The sequence below is a fragment of the Siphateles boraxobius genome, unplaced genomic scaffold (genome assembly GCF_051911475.1).
Source record: "Siphateles boraxobius isolate OS27281-9 unplaced genomic scaffold, OSU_SipBor_1 26, whole genome shotgun sequence".
Lineage (NCBI taxonomy): Eukaryota > Metazoa > Chordata > Actinopteri > Cypriniformes > Leuciscidae > Siphateles > Siphateles boraxobius.
The window spans coordinates 5,912,459-5,932,387 of NW_027508876.1; the positions used below are offsets into that span (position 1 = coordinate 5,912,459).

At 39.7% G+C, this 19,929-nt stretch overlaps 1 protein-coding gene across 4 annotated transcripts in view; it reads right to left on the reverse strand.

Annotated features, from left to right (window-relative positions):
* The window catches only part of dpp6a (dipeptidyl-peptidase 6a), a 503,595-nt gene that overhangs the window by 63,798 nt on the left and 419,868 nt on the right, over positions 1-19,929 (reverse strand). For all 4 annotated transcript variants that reach the window (XM_077244246.1, XM_077244247.1, XM_077244244.1 and 1 more), the window contains one exon: positions 18,619-18,739. In XM_077244246.1, coding sequence (XP_077100361.1) covers positions 18,619-18,739 — 121 coding nt within the window. The remainder of the gene's footprint in view (positions 1-18,618; positions 18,740-19,929) is intronic.

Below are 19,929 nucleotides of genomic sequence, written 5' to 3' on the forward strand. Positions count from 1 at the left end.
CTCTCTCTCTCTCTCTCTCGCACGCACGCACGCACACACACACACACATACATGCACACACACACACACACACACACACACAAGCGCGGTACGGGCACACACCGGTAGTAATGTCCACTCCAGCATCAGAATGCAACCATTCTTAATCCTTAATTGTAGCACAGCGGCAAAATGTTTGTCAGTCAGCAAAAGTAAAATCAAACACTGCTCAATTGAATATGAAGGCAAATGGCTTGCATTGATTCAACCACATTTATCAATTCAATATTAAGCCCAAAATAGTTTTTGACTCACCAATCGATAGATTATTTGTACATAAAATCCATCCGCCCATTCCGCAATTCTCGTTAAGATGTCGATCTTCTTTCATTCCAGTCTGTTTGAAACGATCGGGCAATTTTTGGGCCCTTTTGCTGCATTAGTACATCTAAGGCTGGCGTAGACCTCCCTCTTGCTATTAACTCAGATTTTGTGAAAGAAAAATTTCTTAACTCCGTGATCACGGCCGGTGCTGGCATTTTGACTTTGAATTTGGCGGGGATTAACTATGTAGGCTAGCTGTGGTGTAATGACGTTAGCTGCGCAAATGTCCAGTAATATCTCGATTTTAATTGGTCCATGTCTGATACATAACGGAGATGATTACTGGCATAACATATGTACGTCCAAAGGCACAGCAGATTTGTGCTTTTTGCCGTACATGTTGAAGAATACAGGATCGAAGTGCGCATACGCAACATACAAACAAATGCTAGTAAAAGAAAAATGCTAGTAGACAGTAAAAGCACTTCTTATTCTACCGTTTGTTTTTTATTTGATTATGCGTAACTGCACATTTCTCATCATAACGTCTAAACAATTGGAATAACACACATATTGCATATATAACCATACGGACTAATCCCCACCATACGGCCGATGGTGTTATGAGTGTTGTAAGAATGCCCACGTCTCAGTGCCCATTCCCACACACAGACACAGCCCGCCACAGTTCAGGGCTAGCACAAATAAAATCGACTCATGCCGATTGTGCAAACGTAGTGAATGTGCCCACGACACAGTGCCCACAAACACTACACGATGCGTGAACCAAGGTTTCTGTAAAAACGAAACCAACACATATTCAGTCAGCGCAAGCCGACGGTGTTTTCAGTGCAGTAAATGTGCCCGCTGTCCCGCGCCCACATTCGCTCACAGACACGCTGAACCCTACGGGGTTTGTCCCGCTCGCTCTCTCTCTACAATCTGTCATAGAGAAATCGAGCGCGACCAGGCTGCCTGCCGTGATCGGCGCGCCCCCCGCCTCGCATACTTTAAACACAGTGTTTATGTCTCAGCACACCGAAGCTCTGCAGCCGCCGCTATGCCGCGGCCAGAGCACGGATCTCATTCTGCCTCTAGCTATTCACGCAAATGCGTGGGCAAAGCTTCCCGGGGTATCAGAATGGGTGTTGAACACTATAAAAAGAGGCTATTCGCTACAGTTCGCTCGACGTCCCCGCCGTTACACGGCGCGTGTCGAAACCACGGTAGACAACGAAGTATCTCATCTACTTCGAACCGAAATAGCGAAACTACTGAGCAAAGGGGCCGTAGAACCTTTATCTCAGGCTCAGAGCCAAGGGTATACAGCAGATATTTTCTGGTACCGAAAAAAGACGGGGGTCTCAGACCCATTCTAGATCTGCGACAGTTGAACAAAGCGCTTCTGAAACGCAAGTTCAAAATGCTGACAACCAGCAAAATCCTCGCGCAAGTGCGCCAGGGAGACTGGTTCATGTCAATAGATCTGAAAGACGCCTATTTCCAAATACAGATTGCGTCACGTCACAGGCAATTTTTGAGATTCGCCTTCGAGGGCCAGGCATATCAATACACAGTCCTAACGTTCGGCCTGTCCCCAGCACCCCGCATATTCACGAAGTGCATGGACGCGGCTCTCGCACCCCTGGGACTGGACATTCAGCACGCAGTGAAATCCTTCCGCCGCGGCTCTATAGTCCCGCTCAAACGGTTTCAGAAAATGTTGGGTCTCATGGCCTCAGCATCTTCGGTACTTCAGCTGGGCCTGCTTCGCATGCGCCCACTGCAGTTATGGCTGAAAGCGCGAGTTCCGCCCGGGGCATGGGCCGCTGGTCTGTTTCGCCTCAGGGTCGACAGGAAATGCGTCTCGGCTCTGAAACCTTGGAAAAAAGCCGACTGGTACCAGTCAGGCGTGAGTCTGGGGACTCCCTCGAGTGTGATGGTGGTGTCCACGGATGCCTCCACCTCGGGATGGGGAGCGCTGCTCGAGGGCAGACCGTTCTTTGGCCAGTGGTCAGAACGGGAGAAGCTCCTACACATAAACTGTCTAGAAATGCTGGCAGTAGACAACGCGCTAAGGCGCTTTTGTCCCCAGAAAAAAGGCCGCCACGTCTTATTCCGGTCGGACAACATGTCAGTGGTGGCGTACATAAATCACCAGGGCGGCGTCAGGTCCCGAAGCCTTTACAGGCTGACGAAACACCTCCTGGACTGGGCTCAGCACAACCTGTTTTCACTGAAAGCAGCGCATGTGCCTGGTCACCTGAATCTGGGACCAGACAGACTGTCCAGAAACAATGTCCCAGCAGGGGAATGGTCGCTGCACCCGCAGACGATCCAACTGCTGTGGGAGACATTCGGCAGAGCGCAGGTGGACCTGTTCGCGTCCCAGGAAAACGCTCACTGTCCGAACTTTTTCTCCAAGAGCAGGGATGCGCTGGCCCACGTATGGCCCCGACGCCCCCTCTATGCTTTTCCCCCCATCTCGCTACTGCCTCAAGTGCTGGAACGAATCAGGGAAAATGGATGCCCAGTGCTGCTCGTGGCTCCGCTATGGACGAACCAGACTTAGTTCCCAGTCCTATTAACAGCTGACCAGCACTGCCCCGTGGCCGATACCGTTGAGGAGAGACCTCCTCTCTCAGACAAAGGGCTCGATTTGGCATCCTCGCCCGGAATTATGGTCCCTACATGTGTGGGCCATCAACGGGTACCCGCTAACCTCCCGGAGGGAGTGTTAAACACGATCACGCAGGCTAGGGCCTCGTCTACTAGACGGCTCTACTCCTCGAAATGGTCAGTGTTCTCTACCTGGTGTCAAGCTCAGGGCTTTTCACCCGTAGACTGCAGGGTTACGGAAGTGCTCTCCTTCCTTCAGGAGCTGCTGGATAAGGGTAGAACCCCGTCCACGCTCAAAGTATACGTGGCGGCCATAACGGCGTTTGCAAAACTGACGTCTGGCCAGTCACTGGGGAAAAACGACCTAGTCGTGCGATTCCTCAGGGGAGCTCGGAGGCTGAATCCTCCCAGACCTCCCTCAGTCCCTATGTGGGACCTTTCTACGGTTCTGGAAGACCTGAAAGGTGCCCCATTTGAGCCAATCCATTTGTCAGACATGAAGCACCTGTCTTTCAAAACGGTATTTCTTGTGGCTCTTGCTTCAATGAAGCGCGTGGGGAACTTACAAACGCTTTCAGTAAGCACGTCCTGTATGGAGTTTGGGCTTAATGACTCAAAAGTCATACTCAAACCAAGGCACGGGTACGTGCCCAAATCCCTCAACACACCGTTCAGGGCCCAGGTTATTTCCCTGTGCGCCCTCCCGGTGAACAATGAGGAGGCGGATGCTAATCTCCTTTGCCCCGTCAGGGCGCTGAGAGCTTATGTGTCCCGCTCGTCTGTCTTCAGGCAGACCGAGCAGCTCTTTGTTTTGTTTGGCGGACGCTCCAAGGGACTGGCCGTATCAAAACAGAGCCTATCCAGATGGATAGTCGATGCCATAGCGCTGGCTTACACTTCTAAGGGCCTGCAGTGTCCTTTGGGTGTCAGAGCGCACTCCACGAGAGGCGTGGCCTCTTTGTGGGCGTGGTCTAGTGGGATTTCCTTGCATGATATCTGTATGGCGGCGGGCTGGGCCTCGCCGTCTACATTTATACGGTTCTATAACCTAGAGGTTCCCGCCTTACAGGCCAAGCTGCTGTCGGTCTAGAATTCAGTACTATCTGTCCCGCTGCGCCGGCGCAGAATGCTGAGTTTTGCTTGAGTATCGCTCACTGATCGATAGAACAGCTCCATGGGTGTTGAATAACCCGTACTTTTGCCCAGTTCAGGCTGAACGCGTTCACCCTGTCTGCGGGAAATACTGTTAACATACCTAGCTCCTGTGGGATGCTATTTCATGGGGAATGATGCTTGTAGCCTCTCTTCTCCGACTCTCTGTGAGTCTACGGTGATTATGCACTATATGAGCCCCGGGCTACTGCCCTTGGGACTTTAGTGTGGGATCTCAGTACGCACGGCGTCTTACATTGTGTTCCCCATAGCGTAAGATATTACGCAGTACATGAGATACTCTCGTAAGAGAACGTACTCGGTTACTAACGTAGCCTCGGTTCTCTCTAGAGAGGGAACGAGTACTGCGTATCTTGCCGTGCATACAACAGCGCTGGTTCGCTTCAGCGATGAAAATCAGTTTGTATCAGCCTGTCGAGTGTATTTACAGGCCAAGGCCACGCCTATTCTGGCGGGACGTGACGAAATGGGCGCGAAGCGCCCCCATTGGATGTCACGTCACGCAGGGCCTCTCTCGATAGGCTTGCTGGTGTTGCCGCAGGGCAGTCAATAGGCGCGCGAGCCGTCTTGCCTATGTCTGCACGCTGCCGCACAGCGTTTTACATTAATCAAAATTAAAGGATAATTTTTGGCTTCAATATCTTGTGGAAAAGAGTTTTCCCCATAGCGTAAGATATTACGCAGTACTCGTTCCCTCTCTAGAGAGAACCGAGGTTACGTTAGTAACCGAGTACGATTGCCTACCCAGACCGCACGTCACTGAAACTTGTCAAACTGTGCAGCCTCTCTGCACTGCTCAACCCGTAAATAAATCCATCGATCTGCACAGTTTGTTTGAGTTCTTTAATGGTCTATTGGTTGATCTTTTGTCAGAGGTTACGGCTTCTAATCTGCACTTGTATAGTTTTTTTTTCTCTCATCAAAACTGAATATGTTCATCAGTGGTTACAGTCTATATCAAACAGGGACATGTTTGTGTGCATTTTATTTTGAGATTTCACCGGAATGAATAGAGAGTCTCCACAATGGCGATAGATTGAAGTGCGTGTCCGAGTGAAGACTGCACCAGCCTGTATCCGTGACACTGATTGCCGCGGCAACGAGCGCTCAGCAGCTTGAGTTCAAAAACACCACATTTTAGCGCTAGATCTCTTATTTAATAGCGAATTAAATTAATGCTCTGCTAGTTAACTGGATATGTTTTATTTATATGTATTAGGTACATCCGTGGCGCCTCAATGTTTCAAAAAGTGGTGGGTACAAAATGACTCATGGCGAAATCTGGTGGGGACCGTCCCCACCGAAATCGACGCCTATGTATATATATATATATATATATATATATATATATATATATATATATATATATATATATATAAAAACGCATTCTAGGGTTAAAACACATGTCCACTGCCTTAAGAGAATAGTTAGCAGTATTTTCAATTAATTCTCCATGGAAGCTGGATGGCAGGATTGTATGAGGGATTGTGGGATTTTCAGTAGTGCAGAGCAAGTGGTGAGAATATCAAAATGTCGGACACTGCTGAACTTCATGCAAAAGAAAAGCAAAAAGTGCTGGGCTGAAGCATATCGCAGTGAGGTGTAGGAATGTCTGTCATAAGCGTTTCAAAATCTGTCAGCACTCGGCAGTGCAGGAGGTTCTGCCAGATTTAGTGCTTAAAAATCACATTATTTGGGAAAGTGGCCCTATTAAGCCACATAAATCCTACGTTTTACATGTTTCTGACAAATATCTGAAAACTTCTTCAATAAGGTAAATATTAAATGAAGGTTGAACCATCAAAACACTCATGTTCTGTCATAAACGGACTAAATTAAGTTTATGGAAAGGTGTTTTATGTTTCAAAACTTTTATGTTGATATTCTTTTGTCTTGCTGTGTCTGTGTTCTCCTCCTGTGGTTTGTTTAGGGATGGTCTTATTATTGAGAGATTGTGTCCCTGGCCCTACCATTGGAGAAAGCATAACAGCTAACTTGGATCACATGTGCCTTGATAACCAATCACATTAAAGACTAGAAATCCGTGTATCATTCGTTCAGTCGTTTTTGGTTTAATATTGAAAGTAGAAAAATGAGAAAAATGAATTTTTCCCCCCAAAAAAACTAAAAACAAGGATTCAGTTTGATTTTTGCGTTCTGAGATAGAAAAATGAATAAACAGCTTGATTGCCCCTTTCCTCTGATTTGTCAGATGAAGATCAAACTGTTCTGTCATCAGTTATTCCTCAGTTTCGCACATCAGAATAAGAGTCCTCTGCTGCTGCAGCTGATGTGCGAATTCTTATCTCGTTTATTGCAACTACATTTCATCTTTTTCTCATCAAACAACCAGACTAACGAATGGCTCGGCACAACCCGTACCGGGGAAGAGCCTAGACAGGGCTTTCTTCTGTGTAGAAATAAATTCACCTATGCTTTGCATCAGCTTTGTATGGCAGGGTAAAAAAATAATAATAATAAATTAAGATATAAATCAATATAATTAATTGTAAATTAAATATTTTAAACACTAATACAAAAAGGAAAGAATAAATTGAAACCACGATAATGTAACATGATTATTTCACATGACTTGGGGAAAGTGTTGGATTTATTAATAAGATTTATTTCAACAATTCTTAAAAACTCGAAATTTGAACATTTATGGTACTTTAACTATTAAAATAAATAATAAAACAGATAATACTTCAATAAGTATTTAATAATTCCCGCAGAGTCCTCTGCTGCTGCAGCTGATGTGCGGATTCTTGTCTCATTTATTGCAACTACATTTCATCTTTTTCTCATCAAACAACCAGACTAACGAATGGCTCGACACAACCCGTACCGGGGAAGAGCCTAGACAGGGCTTTCTTCTGTGTAGACCAGCAGTTCTCAAGTGCCAGGGTATCCGTGAAATAATTTGCTATTTTCCTATATTTTCCGGACTGTAAAGTCAAGTTTTTTATCATGACGCACGCTGTGATTTATTCCTAAGTGACTTATATAATGCATTTTACTTTAAATAATCTAAATGTTGACATTCAAGAGTAGGCACGCCAAGAAGGCTATTCGCTGTATTTTGGTTAATTTTTGGTGTAGGCTACGCCAGAAATTTGTTCGAGGAGACCGAGACGCGCTAAAGCAGCGCATCATGTTGTTTTCTTTATTTTTCAAAGGCATGACATTTTGTAGTCATTTTGAATGTACACAAATAAAAATATACATTTTACTGTTTTGAATGATAGAGTATTAAACGACAGAGTATTAAGTTATTTCCACAGCCGAGGAACAAATCAAAGTGATGGCGCCGGTGCATCGCGCTTACACAACATATTATCAGCTCACTTCTGGTTCTGGCATTGCTAAATTGACATCACAGCCTGTTCATAATTAATATAAAACAGTCAACCAAACATATAAAAAGTTATTCTGCTTAATTTAATTCGTCTTTTTTAGCCTACAATATAAATGCTGTGCCGGTCAGTCATAACTTGCTGTTATTCCAAACTCATTCCCCTTGAAGATGTTGATTTAGCCTTCGTCTATATTAGGACTCGACTGAAGTACGAAGCCTTCTTTACATTAATAGTTAGCATCCAAATGTTACATTGCAAATATGGAAATGTTGGACCGAATGAGAGAAGCGTGAACCCAACGTCGGTACAGTTTCAGGTCGATTCAAATAAATTTGTTTAGGCTTGGCGTTCAAAATAGGCTAAATGTTGTTTATAATAAAGGGCACAATAGGCTATTTTTATAGGCTACTATGTATATTTTTATTATACGTGGTGGCTATTTATTTTTCATTCTTGTTGTTTTCTGTATACCACTCATTTAAGGATTTGACATGGGGGAAAGTAAAATAGGCATAGCCTATACATTATTAATAGTGTTTATAGTCTTAATTTTGTATTTCATTACTATTTTATTACAAACTATAGTATGTATTGTTCATTTTGTATTTCATTACTATTTTATTACAAATGATACTATGTATTTAACACTATTTCCGAATAGGCTAATAATAAAATGCCTTTTTACAACGTTGTCACGCGCGTGTTTTACTCTCAACATGACCAGGCGCGCCGTGAATAAGCGCAAATTCTTTAGATATAAATTATAGGTTAATAGATTTTAATAAAACACAAGGCCTACATCATAAAACTCAGAAGAGTATGTTTTTTATTATCTCTGTTGTTCTCAGTTCTCCGGTTGTTAGATAGTCAATCAGAATAGGGCTGTGCAATTAATTGAATTTCGATTTTGGCTCCCAACGATCACCAAAATAGTACAATCGAGTAAAAACGATTATTTTGCCATGATCTGTTTTGCAAGAACATTCTTATTTTGTCTTGTGCTCTGAAAGACACATGCACGCGCACATCCGCCCCTCCCGAAGCCATAAACTCTCTCAGCTTGAAAGTAAGACTTAAAAAGAAGACTTAAAAAGAAGTGAAAATTATTAACTTTAGTTATGATGCAATGCTGGCCCGATTGTGCAAGTGACAATTCCGTCATGTCCGTCATTGATTTGATTTTATAATCTGTGTGGATTCATTTAGGCTACTCATACAATCTACATGCTAAAGTGAATCAATGTTTGCGGGGGAATTTCCCGCATTATAAGTGGTGGACCTGCGGGAATTATTAAATACTTATTGAAGTATTATCTGTTTTATTATTTATTTTAATAGTTAAAGTACCATAAATGTTCAAATTTCGAGTTTTTAAGAATTGTTGAAATAAATCTTATTAATAAATCCAACACTTTCCCCAAGTCATGTGAAATAATCATGTTACATTATCGTGGTTTCAATTTATTCTTTCCTTTTTGTATTAGTGTTTAAAATATTTAATTTACAATTAATTATATTGATTTATATCTTAATTTATTATTTATTTTTTACCCTGCCATACAAAGCTGATGCAAAGCATAGGTGAATTTATTTCTACACAGAAGAAAGCCCTGTCTAGGCTCTTCCCCGGTACGGGTTGTGCCGAGCCATTCGTTAGTCTGGTTGTTTGATGAGAAAAAGATGAAATGTAGTTGCAATAAACGAGATAAGAATTCGCACATCAGCTGCAGCAGCAGAGGACTCTTATTCTGCTGTGCGAAACTGAGGAATAACTGATGACAGAACAGTTTGATCTTCATCTGACAAATCAGAGGAAAGGGGCGTTTCATTCCCTCCCACGTGTAGAAATCGAATATTCAAGCTGTTTATTCATTTTCTACCTCAAAACGAAAAAAACCAAGCTGAATTCTTGAAAAGGAACTGTTTTCTAATTTTTCTACTTTCAATATTAAATAAAAAATAAAAAAACGATTGAACGAATGATACACAGATTCCTAGATGTCATTGAATTTCAATCAAAGTTGTGCGACAGTCAATCCCTGTTTGCAGATACCATAGAAATGAATGAGAAGTGCTGTAAACTGAATCATACCCGTCACACAATTGTCCATGACTTCTCTTATCGAAAATGAATGTTTAAGAGCAAACATGTTGAAGATTAGCAAACAGGCTCTCGATTCATTAAATGATAAACCGTTTTCACACAAAATGAGTTTATTCAGCATAGTGAAGCCCCTCCTCCATTGACATCCGTTCTTCCTTCCCTGCATAGCACAGTGTTAGCATGCGTTTCGCTTTTATTTTTTTGCTAACCTTTGCAGACTTGCCTATAAGTGGCTTTGGTTTGCTCCTGTTGGGGTGCGTCTAAATCTGCTCCCTAGTTCAGTTGTCAGGGCACTGATCAGGGAGTCGGCTATTTTAAAGACTGTCTCAATCACAGAATCCTTACAGGGCACTGAAATGTTCGCTCCCTAAGAAGTCCCACAATGCACCGTAAAAAACAGGGTGCATTGATGATCACTATGTTCCCTTAACAGAAGTCCTGAAGCGTGAAACTTAATTCATGTGAACCAACTCACTACACTACGACACGCGATGTTTTAAAAATTACAAATTATGTTTCAGCATAAACATATGTTGCTAGACAGGTAATGAACATAATTTAGCTAACATTTATAATTTATTTACGGCTGAAATGTTGCACGTATATGTAACAAGCAAAGTATTTATCCTAATGTACTTTAACCCCTTAAGTGTCACCCACCCCTTTGATAATGGACATTAAAATGCACTATAAAAACTTAAATGTTTGTAATTCCAGAATGGAATTTTGTAATATTATTAAAAATAATATTAAATATTATTTTATCTTTTTTTATTGACAAATACTAGATTATGTTTTATTATGAACTTTTAGCATTAAAAAAACAAAGTTTCAATTATTAAAAGTGTGTGCGTCGACTTTTTGTGACAAAGGTGTAAATCCCACTCTAACACGCCCCCAAAAAACAACAAAATGTAATGTTTCCATGGTGATGCGTCATTGCTTGTGACACAGCGCAACCACAACACAGCGCAAAATTTTAAGGATAAGCTAAATTTAAGTTTAATATGCAACTGTTTCAAGTCAAAAACGAATGATTCAAACACAAATGCAATAATATGATCAGAAATTATTATATGAATTTTATTTCATTTGAAAAAGTAAATGTGAAATGAGCTGCAGCTTAATATGAACAACAAACTGCACATGTGGGAAAAAAAACTGCAATTAAACATACTGTAACAGCCTAGGTCCCACTAAATGTCATTCCAAATGGCCAATAGTTTAAAACTGAGGTGGTGGTTATTGGAAGTCTATGGTTGTAACTATGGTAACAATAAAATGCTGAAAAAATGTTTCCCCTTAATGTCCAATATCACTGAAATTACTGGGATTTTACACATGAAACCAAAACTAGTTCATTACAAAACTAATAGATCTGTGGATTTTATATTTTGAGATTTCCATCTAAAACTCAATGTGAATATTAATGAGACGAGTGGTACTGCTTCTCACACATCAGTTTCTGGCTCCAAAGAGGAGAGTTTCAGTGTCATACTAGGCTCCACGTTTAGTTTGTTGCGCTGTTTTGTTTTCAAACCAACCAGTGTGGAAAACCCAACTTCACAGTTGTATGTAGTTGAGAAGGGCATGCGCACTTTGAGGGCAGATTCTGCAAGCTTTGGATGTTCAGCGCTGAATGAATGATGATCTGTTTTTATGTCATTTTTCCTTTTTTATTCAAAATATTCACAAATGTATTAGCTATAACATGAAACACTGATATTCCGATTGTCAAATATGTGCAAGTGGATGTGTTTTGTTGTTTAAACACCTGTATAACGATTGCGTTAGTTGCTGTATGTGCGATGGGCGGCGTCATGTTGGTATACAACACGTCAATTGACCCTTCGCAAGGAGCTTGATTGACAGGTGATCTGACCAATCATACTTCGCCATCCGCCATTTTGAACTGGGAGAAGAATAGGGTAAAATGTTAAGCTACTTACACAATGTGTATCTGATAAGAATAAAACGTGTCGTCTTTTTATAATGGAAAGTATTATTATTGCCGTTTCCATAGACATCAGTGTGTATTTTACAAACTCCAAATCATTTTTTTGCTAGTACTTATGTGTATTTAAATGTCTGAAACCTAAAATAAATATTATGTGGTTAAAAACACTGAATAGTTGTGATATATGACAGCACTGAGTGCGCCCCTCTCTGGCTCAGCGCCAGCCAACGCGGCGAAAGCACATTTGAATTTAGCAGTTGATCACGTGATGCATGGACCGTTCTAATCACACCGTATGCTGCAGGGACCAGCCAAGACTGATCACACCGGTGTGATCGTACGTGCGAAGGTTTTAAATAAGTGACGATTTTGTAAACACTTGCCTAGTTTAGGTCATCTTTTCGTGGACAACTAGGGGGCGATGGCGGACCACACTTTAAGAATTACTGCGCTAGCGGGACGGTGACACTTAGTTAAATAACGAAATAACAAGTAATGTCAGAAAGATATCAGCTCTGCTGTTGTTCATAATACCAGTAATGATGTTGTACAATGAGGACATTGTAAAGTTTTTGGATAATTGCCATCGGCTCCTTGTTTGGATTATCTTAGTTTGTGTGTTCATAGAATAAAGACTGTCTGCTAAAAGATCCTCACCTCTCCTCATCCCTGCTACACCCGTGACACATGTTTGTATTTGAATAAATAATCTCTTAATTCTAAAATTCTTTTAAAAATCAAAATTTAAACAGATCAACGGATTCAAAAAAACTACTCTTTGGAGAGCGTCTAAAACAGTAACATTTTTGAATCTCACTTTATTAGGTATGAAACAAATTGTTAGTTACAATGTACTTAAAGGCCCACTGAAGTGCCTTGAAATGCAGTTATTCAATATGTTGACATCATTTCCAGTGAAACAGGAAGGCAGGGCGGGACATGTCGAGCAGCTCCTCTCCTTTTTTAAAATAGCCAATAGCGTTTAGTTTATTTTGTGATTAATGTCCAGAGCCGCTGAGCTCGGTAAAGCCACATTTGTCAGCCGCAGTATAATAGATTCCCCTTTTAGATTTAATATTAAACTGTCACTAAAGCAAAACAGTGAACAGTATCATGCTGAGGATGTGTAGCTTCAAAAGTAAGCAGTTTATGTTGGTGCATGGCATCAGTGTTATCTCTACTCGTCAGTGCTGTCTAATGCCCCGTCTGTCTAACCGTCGATCATCCTGATCTCCTCCATACTGCTTTAAAAACAAAGCATTCTGTACAAAATTGAAAAGGATCTACTACGTTTTCTGGTATGTGTGATATGCGCATATGATCACCTCCGTGCTATCGTGTCTCTGGACTGGTTCGTGTGACACTAATGCGAAACCACACATCATTCGTCCGAAAATGCATATTTACACTGTCTGAATCACTCCCTATCCCCTATATAGTGCACTATGTACCATTCACCATATAGAATATAGTAATTGTGTGAACAAGTGAATGATTTTTGAGCCACAGCTGCAGCATCTATTTATAATGTAGAAGCTGAAATACAGTGTGATGTCATCAAAATCATTGATCCATATTGGCGGAAGTGAGAGACTGTAAGATTTGAACGTTTGTATCTTCTAAATGTGTATTTTGTCATTGTTTGGAGCACACAGGCTTAAAGCTAACCTTAAGGCTAACATATTCATACTAAAAAAAAAATACAAATTTAGATTTCATGGGGACTTGAAACATGTAAAAACATTTTTTATAACATGAATGTACAATAAGTGCATTGTACCAAATTATTAATTTAAATGTTAGTACAGAGTACTTAAAGGCATTTAATATAAAGTGGGACCACCAATTTTTTTATCCCAAATAGGCTCCCTCTCCAAAAAAGTGGCAATAATCTGCATTTAAAATAAATTATTTTCTCATGTTTTCAACCTTTTTGGTATTTCAAAACAAAATAAGAAGCAGGTTTATTTACTGCACTACTTCAGATTTGGCAAAAAGCAGTAACAAAGGGGACCCTTCTGAATCATGAAATGGCAAACGGGATGTCTTATGATCTGAGGAACATGCAGTCATTGTTAAACGCCACAAGTCTGCACGAAGTGCGTCTTACTATGAGTTTCTTGCAGGGTTCATTTCATGATCTTCATTAGAGCAGATGTGGTCTGCCACAGCTAGAACTATACATGCGGTTCACTGATTATTCAGGGGTAATTAAAACTCAGCATTGATTATGCAGACTGATTGAGGTAATTAATATCCTCTCGGCAAAGTGATGAACTACTCTAAGAAAGCATACTTAGTCACAACAATGCAACAATCTACATTCTTGATCTCCAAATTACAGAGAGGAGATTGTGTAGGGGTGAGGTTGATTAGAACACTTTCCTCATAATAACTTTCAGCCACTTTCAAATCACATTAAGTAGATGAACACTGTGGATCGTTCAACTTTAATGCAAATCCATACAGCTGGAGGAATTAAACTGCTCTTGCAATGATGGATATTGGTTGTTTTAGTCTTTTTGGGTTGGCATGGCTAATCTGAATTAACATACATTAACCTTTCCCTAAGCACATCAGGGAACTCTATATCCAGAAGGGTCTAGCAGGCATAAACTCCATCGCCAATGAATGCACAGCCACCTGTTCTCCTCCACACGCAGAATAGACTCCGGAATTATATTCAACAGCCTCAGACTGCACCAAAGCTTGACGATTCATTTATCATTCAGAGGATCTGCAGATGAACTGAACTGCACATGAACAATGACTGACAATAAACCGATGGACAGGAAGTCAAGGACAGTTCAGAGTTTCAAATCCACTGTATTTATGTATCATGGTTTTGTACTGTAGTACACAATGCATTGTTGGCTGCACAGTAGCACAATAGCGCTGAATGGCTGTTTCACAGTTAATTAGGGCTGGGAAAAAAAATCGATTTGATTTAAAAATCGAGTTGGTAGGTCAAATCGATTCATATTTTCAAAAAATAGATTTTTTTTTTCTACAATAATTTGGATGTTTAACAATCTTAGTTGCACACTGCACAGTGACTTTTCAGTTAGAGAAAGGGTTTGCCTTTGCAATTTTGCTTATGTTGATGCACTTTAATTAAACACAATAAATATATATTTTTTAAAATATATTTACAGTTTGCAGTTATTTTGTTTTACATGGAAGGAGGGGAAAGTCGAATCGAATCGTAAATCGATTTAAAAAAAAAAGAAATCACATATTGTTTTAGGGAAAAAAATCGCCCAGCTCTACAGTGAATATAGGAGTTTGAGTACGAGAATGACTTCGCCTATCCATGTTTACCATATTTTTCTTTCTCACACTCAATTGTTCATGTTGTTTTTACTCTTACCTATAGCCATTTTGAAATTCAGCTATGGTAATGGGTGTTTCGTTTTAAGCGCTGTAAGCGGTAGACCAATCACAACAAACTAGGCCATCTGACCAATCAGAGCAGAGTAGGCAGACTGAAAGGAGTGATTTATAGAGACTGAATCCTTTATCAAACCGTTTAAGACACTGTGAGAAAAGCTGTGATGGTGAAATATATGTTATGTGAAAATTAAAGTGTTTGTTTGACCTTGGATGCATGCAAATCTGTTTTAGGAGACCTTCAGAACAAAATAATAGGCACTTTAGGATTAGAAAATATATATATATTTGTTAAGTGAAATTACCATGGTTATCAAACAGACAGGATAGGATTCTGAGTGCTTTTTTTTTTTTTTTTTTTTTTTTTGACGGGACGGTGTTCTGTCTCACTCTATAGATGATGATACACTTGGCAACTTTTTGAGGAATGTTGCTGGGCAATGTTGCCATCAACGGGGAACCAGGCGAGACACAGGGCCCACGATCAATCTAAATTATCCAGATATAAATTTGTTGCACATTCTCATTGGGAAAGTGCCCAAGCAACAATCGCTCGGCAACATTGCCCTAAAAGTTTCCCTGTGTATCATCACCTTAAGATTCCTGCGATAATGCTCCATCACAAGCATTACATACTTGTTCATGGCCAAAAATGCAATATTATGTCAGCAAGAACTCACTACATATTAGGAAGTTTTAATAGACTATTAGCATTTAAAATGAAGAGAGGTAGAATTGCAAAATATATTCAGAAAGAAATAATGTGGATAATGTGAATGCTAATTCTAAGTGAAAAAGAGGTGTGCTTAATTGTAGTGAATGGGCACTGGTAGTGTACTTCAAATTTTAAAAGAATATAAAAACTGTACTTGCAGTTAATCTAATATTAGTGAAATAAAAGTCCAATTTAGTGTACTTAAAGAGAGTACACGTTCATGTTTCTTAACACTGAAGTACTTTGCACTTTGTTATAATGTCAAATTAAAAGTTTATTTTAAAGTACTTTTTAAACCATTATGTTTTTATAATCTTTTAGCAGATTTTGAATAAATACACTTATTTTGATGTGTTGACTGACATATGAAAGCACATGTAAATTCTAATTTTAACTGAGGTTTTATTTGATTTTTTTGTGTTAATGTACATTAAAGTTAATATATTTTAAATGTTTTAAACTTCATCATTACAAATGTTTATTTACAAATATATTTAAAAACATTACATACAAGTTTCAATAGAAATAAAAGTATATTTTAGTTTAGCATAATTGCTTGTCAGTACATTCAGCAGTGCACTTTAACCATATTTCAAAAACAATACAAGAAATTATGAAATTACATATAAAGAGACCTACTTAAAGGGATAGTTCACCAAAAAAGTATATTCTGTCATCATTTACCCTCATGTCATTCAAAACCTTTAAGAAATTGAGATTTGAATGAAACCGGAGTCTTTTATGTGGCACTAAGTACTTTTCCACATCACAGATGTTTTTTGTAAATCTGAACATTGGTGTACTTCAGAGTATGCAGTTCAATTCTCTGCATTTGCATGTTTTATAAATAAGTTCCATGGTAACCAAACCTTAAAAGGTCTAAAACGTTTCTAAAAGTGACGTAAAACTAAACCAAATGAATTGAGTGATTTAATCTAAGTCTTGCAAAGAGATTCAATCACTTTATAGGATGAACAGATTTAATTTAGGCGTTTTTTATTTGAAATGACATGAGTAACTGACGAAAAAAAATATTAAAGTGTACTAATTTTTTCACAAGGGATGATGGTAGAATCAAAGATTTGTTGTGGATTTTAAAAAGACCTGTTAATAACGTGATGGAGTCTTATTTTCTGTACTGTATGTAATAACTGAGTTATATTTAACATTATGTAATGATAATATATCACTGTGGGTTCTTGGCCAGGCGAACTGGAGCCTGTTGCGAACCGGCCGCGTGTATCTACAGATTTGAGAAATGAGCAGTGACGTCCTGGTACTCTCATCTGTCCTTTTTGGAGGTAAAATGAAAATGAAACCGTCTCGCGACATATTTATAGAAGTGTATTTAGATCTAAAGAGCAAAGTAGTTCAACGTTATTACATTGCTCAACAAGATTGCCATAGACAGCGACCCCCGCTCCCTGGCTCCTTTCGAATTTTAGGGCCGGAGTTCAACCAGTCTTTCCGGCCTGGAATACCCTTTTCTGCATTAGTAATGCGTGGAACGGTTCGAGAAGGGACGCAGGCCAAGAACTGTTTCGGTGGAAAATGGGTACCTGTAGGCTGTTTACGGTTGCCAAAATACTTGGCACATTAATGTAGAATTCAAATGACGTCACAGGTGTGTGATTATTGGGTTTTTAAAAATGGCTTCAAATATGAACCTCTAAACCTCTACAAATGATCCAGAATGCTTTGTCTTCAGCGAGCCCAAAAGGGCCCACGTCACTCCTCTCCTCATCTCTCTGCAATGGCTACCACTCGCTGCTCACATCAAATTCAAGGCTTTGACGCTTGCTTACAGATCTACCACAGACTCAGCTCCGTCCTACTTTCACTCGCTCCAACAAGTCTACACCCCTACCAGAAGCCTACGATCGGTCAATGAGCGACGGCTCGTGGTGCCATCACAGCGAGGCACTAAATCACTCTCCAGAACATTCTCATTCACGGTTCCATGCTGGTGGAATGATCTCCCCACCCTCGTCCGTAATGCAGAATCCCTGACAGGATACAAAAGACAACTGAAAACTCATCTCTTCCGTGAGTACTTAACATAAAATAAATGAAAAAAACTTTCCTTCTCCTTTAAATCCTCCCTTGTCTGGTTTTTGCTACTCTGAGCAATGCCTGACCTTTGTATTTTGACACTTGTATTTTGAACTTGTATTTTAACACTTCTTGCGTTGTTCTTGCCTCTTCACGATGACTCGCTTGCTTTAGTCCTCAGTTGTAAGTCGCTTTGGACAAAAGCGTCTGCTAAATGACTAAATGTAAATGTAAGAATGCAAATATTTCAGATGAATAAGGAGGATAAATCATACATAATGTGAACCGAAGCAGAGAGAATGAGATCAGGAGCAACAGAAATAGGCCAGGATGAGTCTCTGCTCTCTTTAATACATTCAACCCTTTCAATAAATAATACGTGTCAATTTCGAGACCTTCACCACCTCATAAACTCATGGCAAGGGTCAGTCGCTGCAATATGAGCTCAGATTAAAGTTTAAATGGGAGACTCACGTCACACAGGGTGAAAATCCACAACCACAGAGTCCTGTCAAAGGTAGCGGTGCATTCTGGGAGATTCTAGGCTATTGATTGTTCTTCCTTTGATTCTTTGACAATGCTCAGAAAACCATCTTCACCGTAGAAGGGAGGGAGAGGACCAGGCCTGCGACATTTTAAGTTGTTGTTTTATTATGTTTTAGACAGCAGTTGGCAGAAAGGCCACTGCTGCTCGTCTCTTTTTGTTGTTTCTATTTACTTTGTGATTAAACTTAATGTTGACCGTTTGCCTCCTTCTTCCCTGAACTTGAATTTTGGTACAATACTCTTTAAAGATGCAAAGAGGCTAAGTTCACCTTAGTTGACAAGGCTCAATAAGGATTTTTATACTGGTTCGGTCAGACTTGTCCGGACAAAGCCTCATCTAGAAAATCACGTTTAGTTCTGCAAGGCATAAAAACATATGTTCATGTTTTATCTTTCTTACCTTCATAGAGCCAGTCACTTAGGCCGTTGAAAATCACACCCTCTTTCCCAGTAGAAACAAGACGGATGGATCTGTTCTCCACAGTGGCCCGGTAGTAGATGTTATTCTCAAATATAAAAATCTAGAGAAAAGGACAGCAACAGAAACACATTGCAATCAAAATTTGATGGATAGCCCAGGAGGGCTTTACTGGTGATGACATTTACAGTGTGCATGGAGAACTTTAAAGGGGTTACAGTTTTTTTATTTATTTTTTATTATTTTACTTTCTTTTTCTTTTTCGCTGTGCCTTTAAGATATGCCCACTTTGCAGGTGTAACATTTCTTTTTTTGCTCACACACAGGCTGCAGGTTTGCTGTTGTGTCAAATATAGTTGTTAACTGCAAACTCAGTGACTTTATTATTACTATTACTACTTTTAAGTGTGCCACTCAATCTGTTGAGTTCAGACTAAAATAATCAGGAATCCTGTTAAAAATCTTGTTCTAACATCAGGATTCTTCGCAAGGATCCACAGGGCAACCTTTGCAAATTTAAATGTGAGTACTTCTGCTTTTTGTGACTAATCATATTTATCTTGCTTTCATCTTGACTTGGCAGGCCAAGTGTTTGATAATTTCATTTATTTATTATTTTTGTTTATTTATTTTTTGGCAAAGCAACTTTTTGTTGTATATCTCTTCACACTAAACTATTCAAACAGAAATAGTTTTCCCTGAAAAGGTCAGGTCAATTTGTGTCTTAGACATACTTTGCCTGAATCAAACATGTCAGTGTTTGGTTTGCACAACCTCTGTAGAAATTAAAGAGCAAATTGCCCAATGTTTTTTTTTAGCTAACACGGCAGTCCTCTGAGAAATCTATATCCCCAGATAAGAATGTCTGTGACTGCAGTATTGTATTTTTTTACCCAGCGCTTCTCATTTACTTTGACCTTCATCGAATACTGTAATTAAAGCTAATTTTCTTGTGCTTCCAAGTGCAACTTCATTACATATTTAGATCTTTCCGCTAATGTTATGGCTAAAATACCAGTTAGTGGTTCCATTACTGCAGTCAATTAATTAATTTATTCCTTTAATGATACAAATAATTATCATATATTAAGTTTAGTTTATTTCAATGGGTGTCACAGTGCATCAATCACATGTAGCGGTATTTTGGGTTGCAACTAATAAAACACTATAAAGAAAGATTTGAGAGGCAGTTCCACAACACTCAAAACCCTAATAAAAGGCAGTTATTTAGGGTTTTTGTATAGAAATCTGACCTCTAATGCCAATAAAAAATAACTATAGACATACCGACTT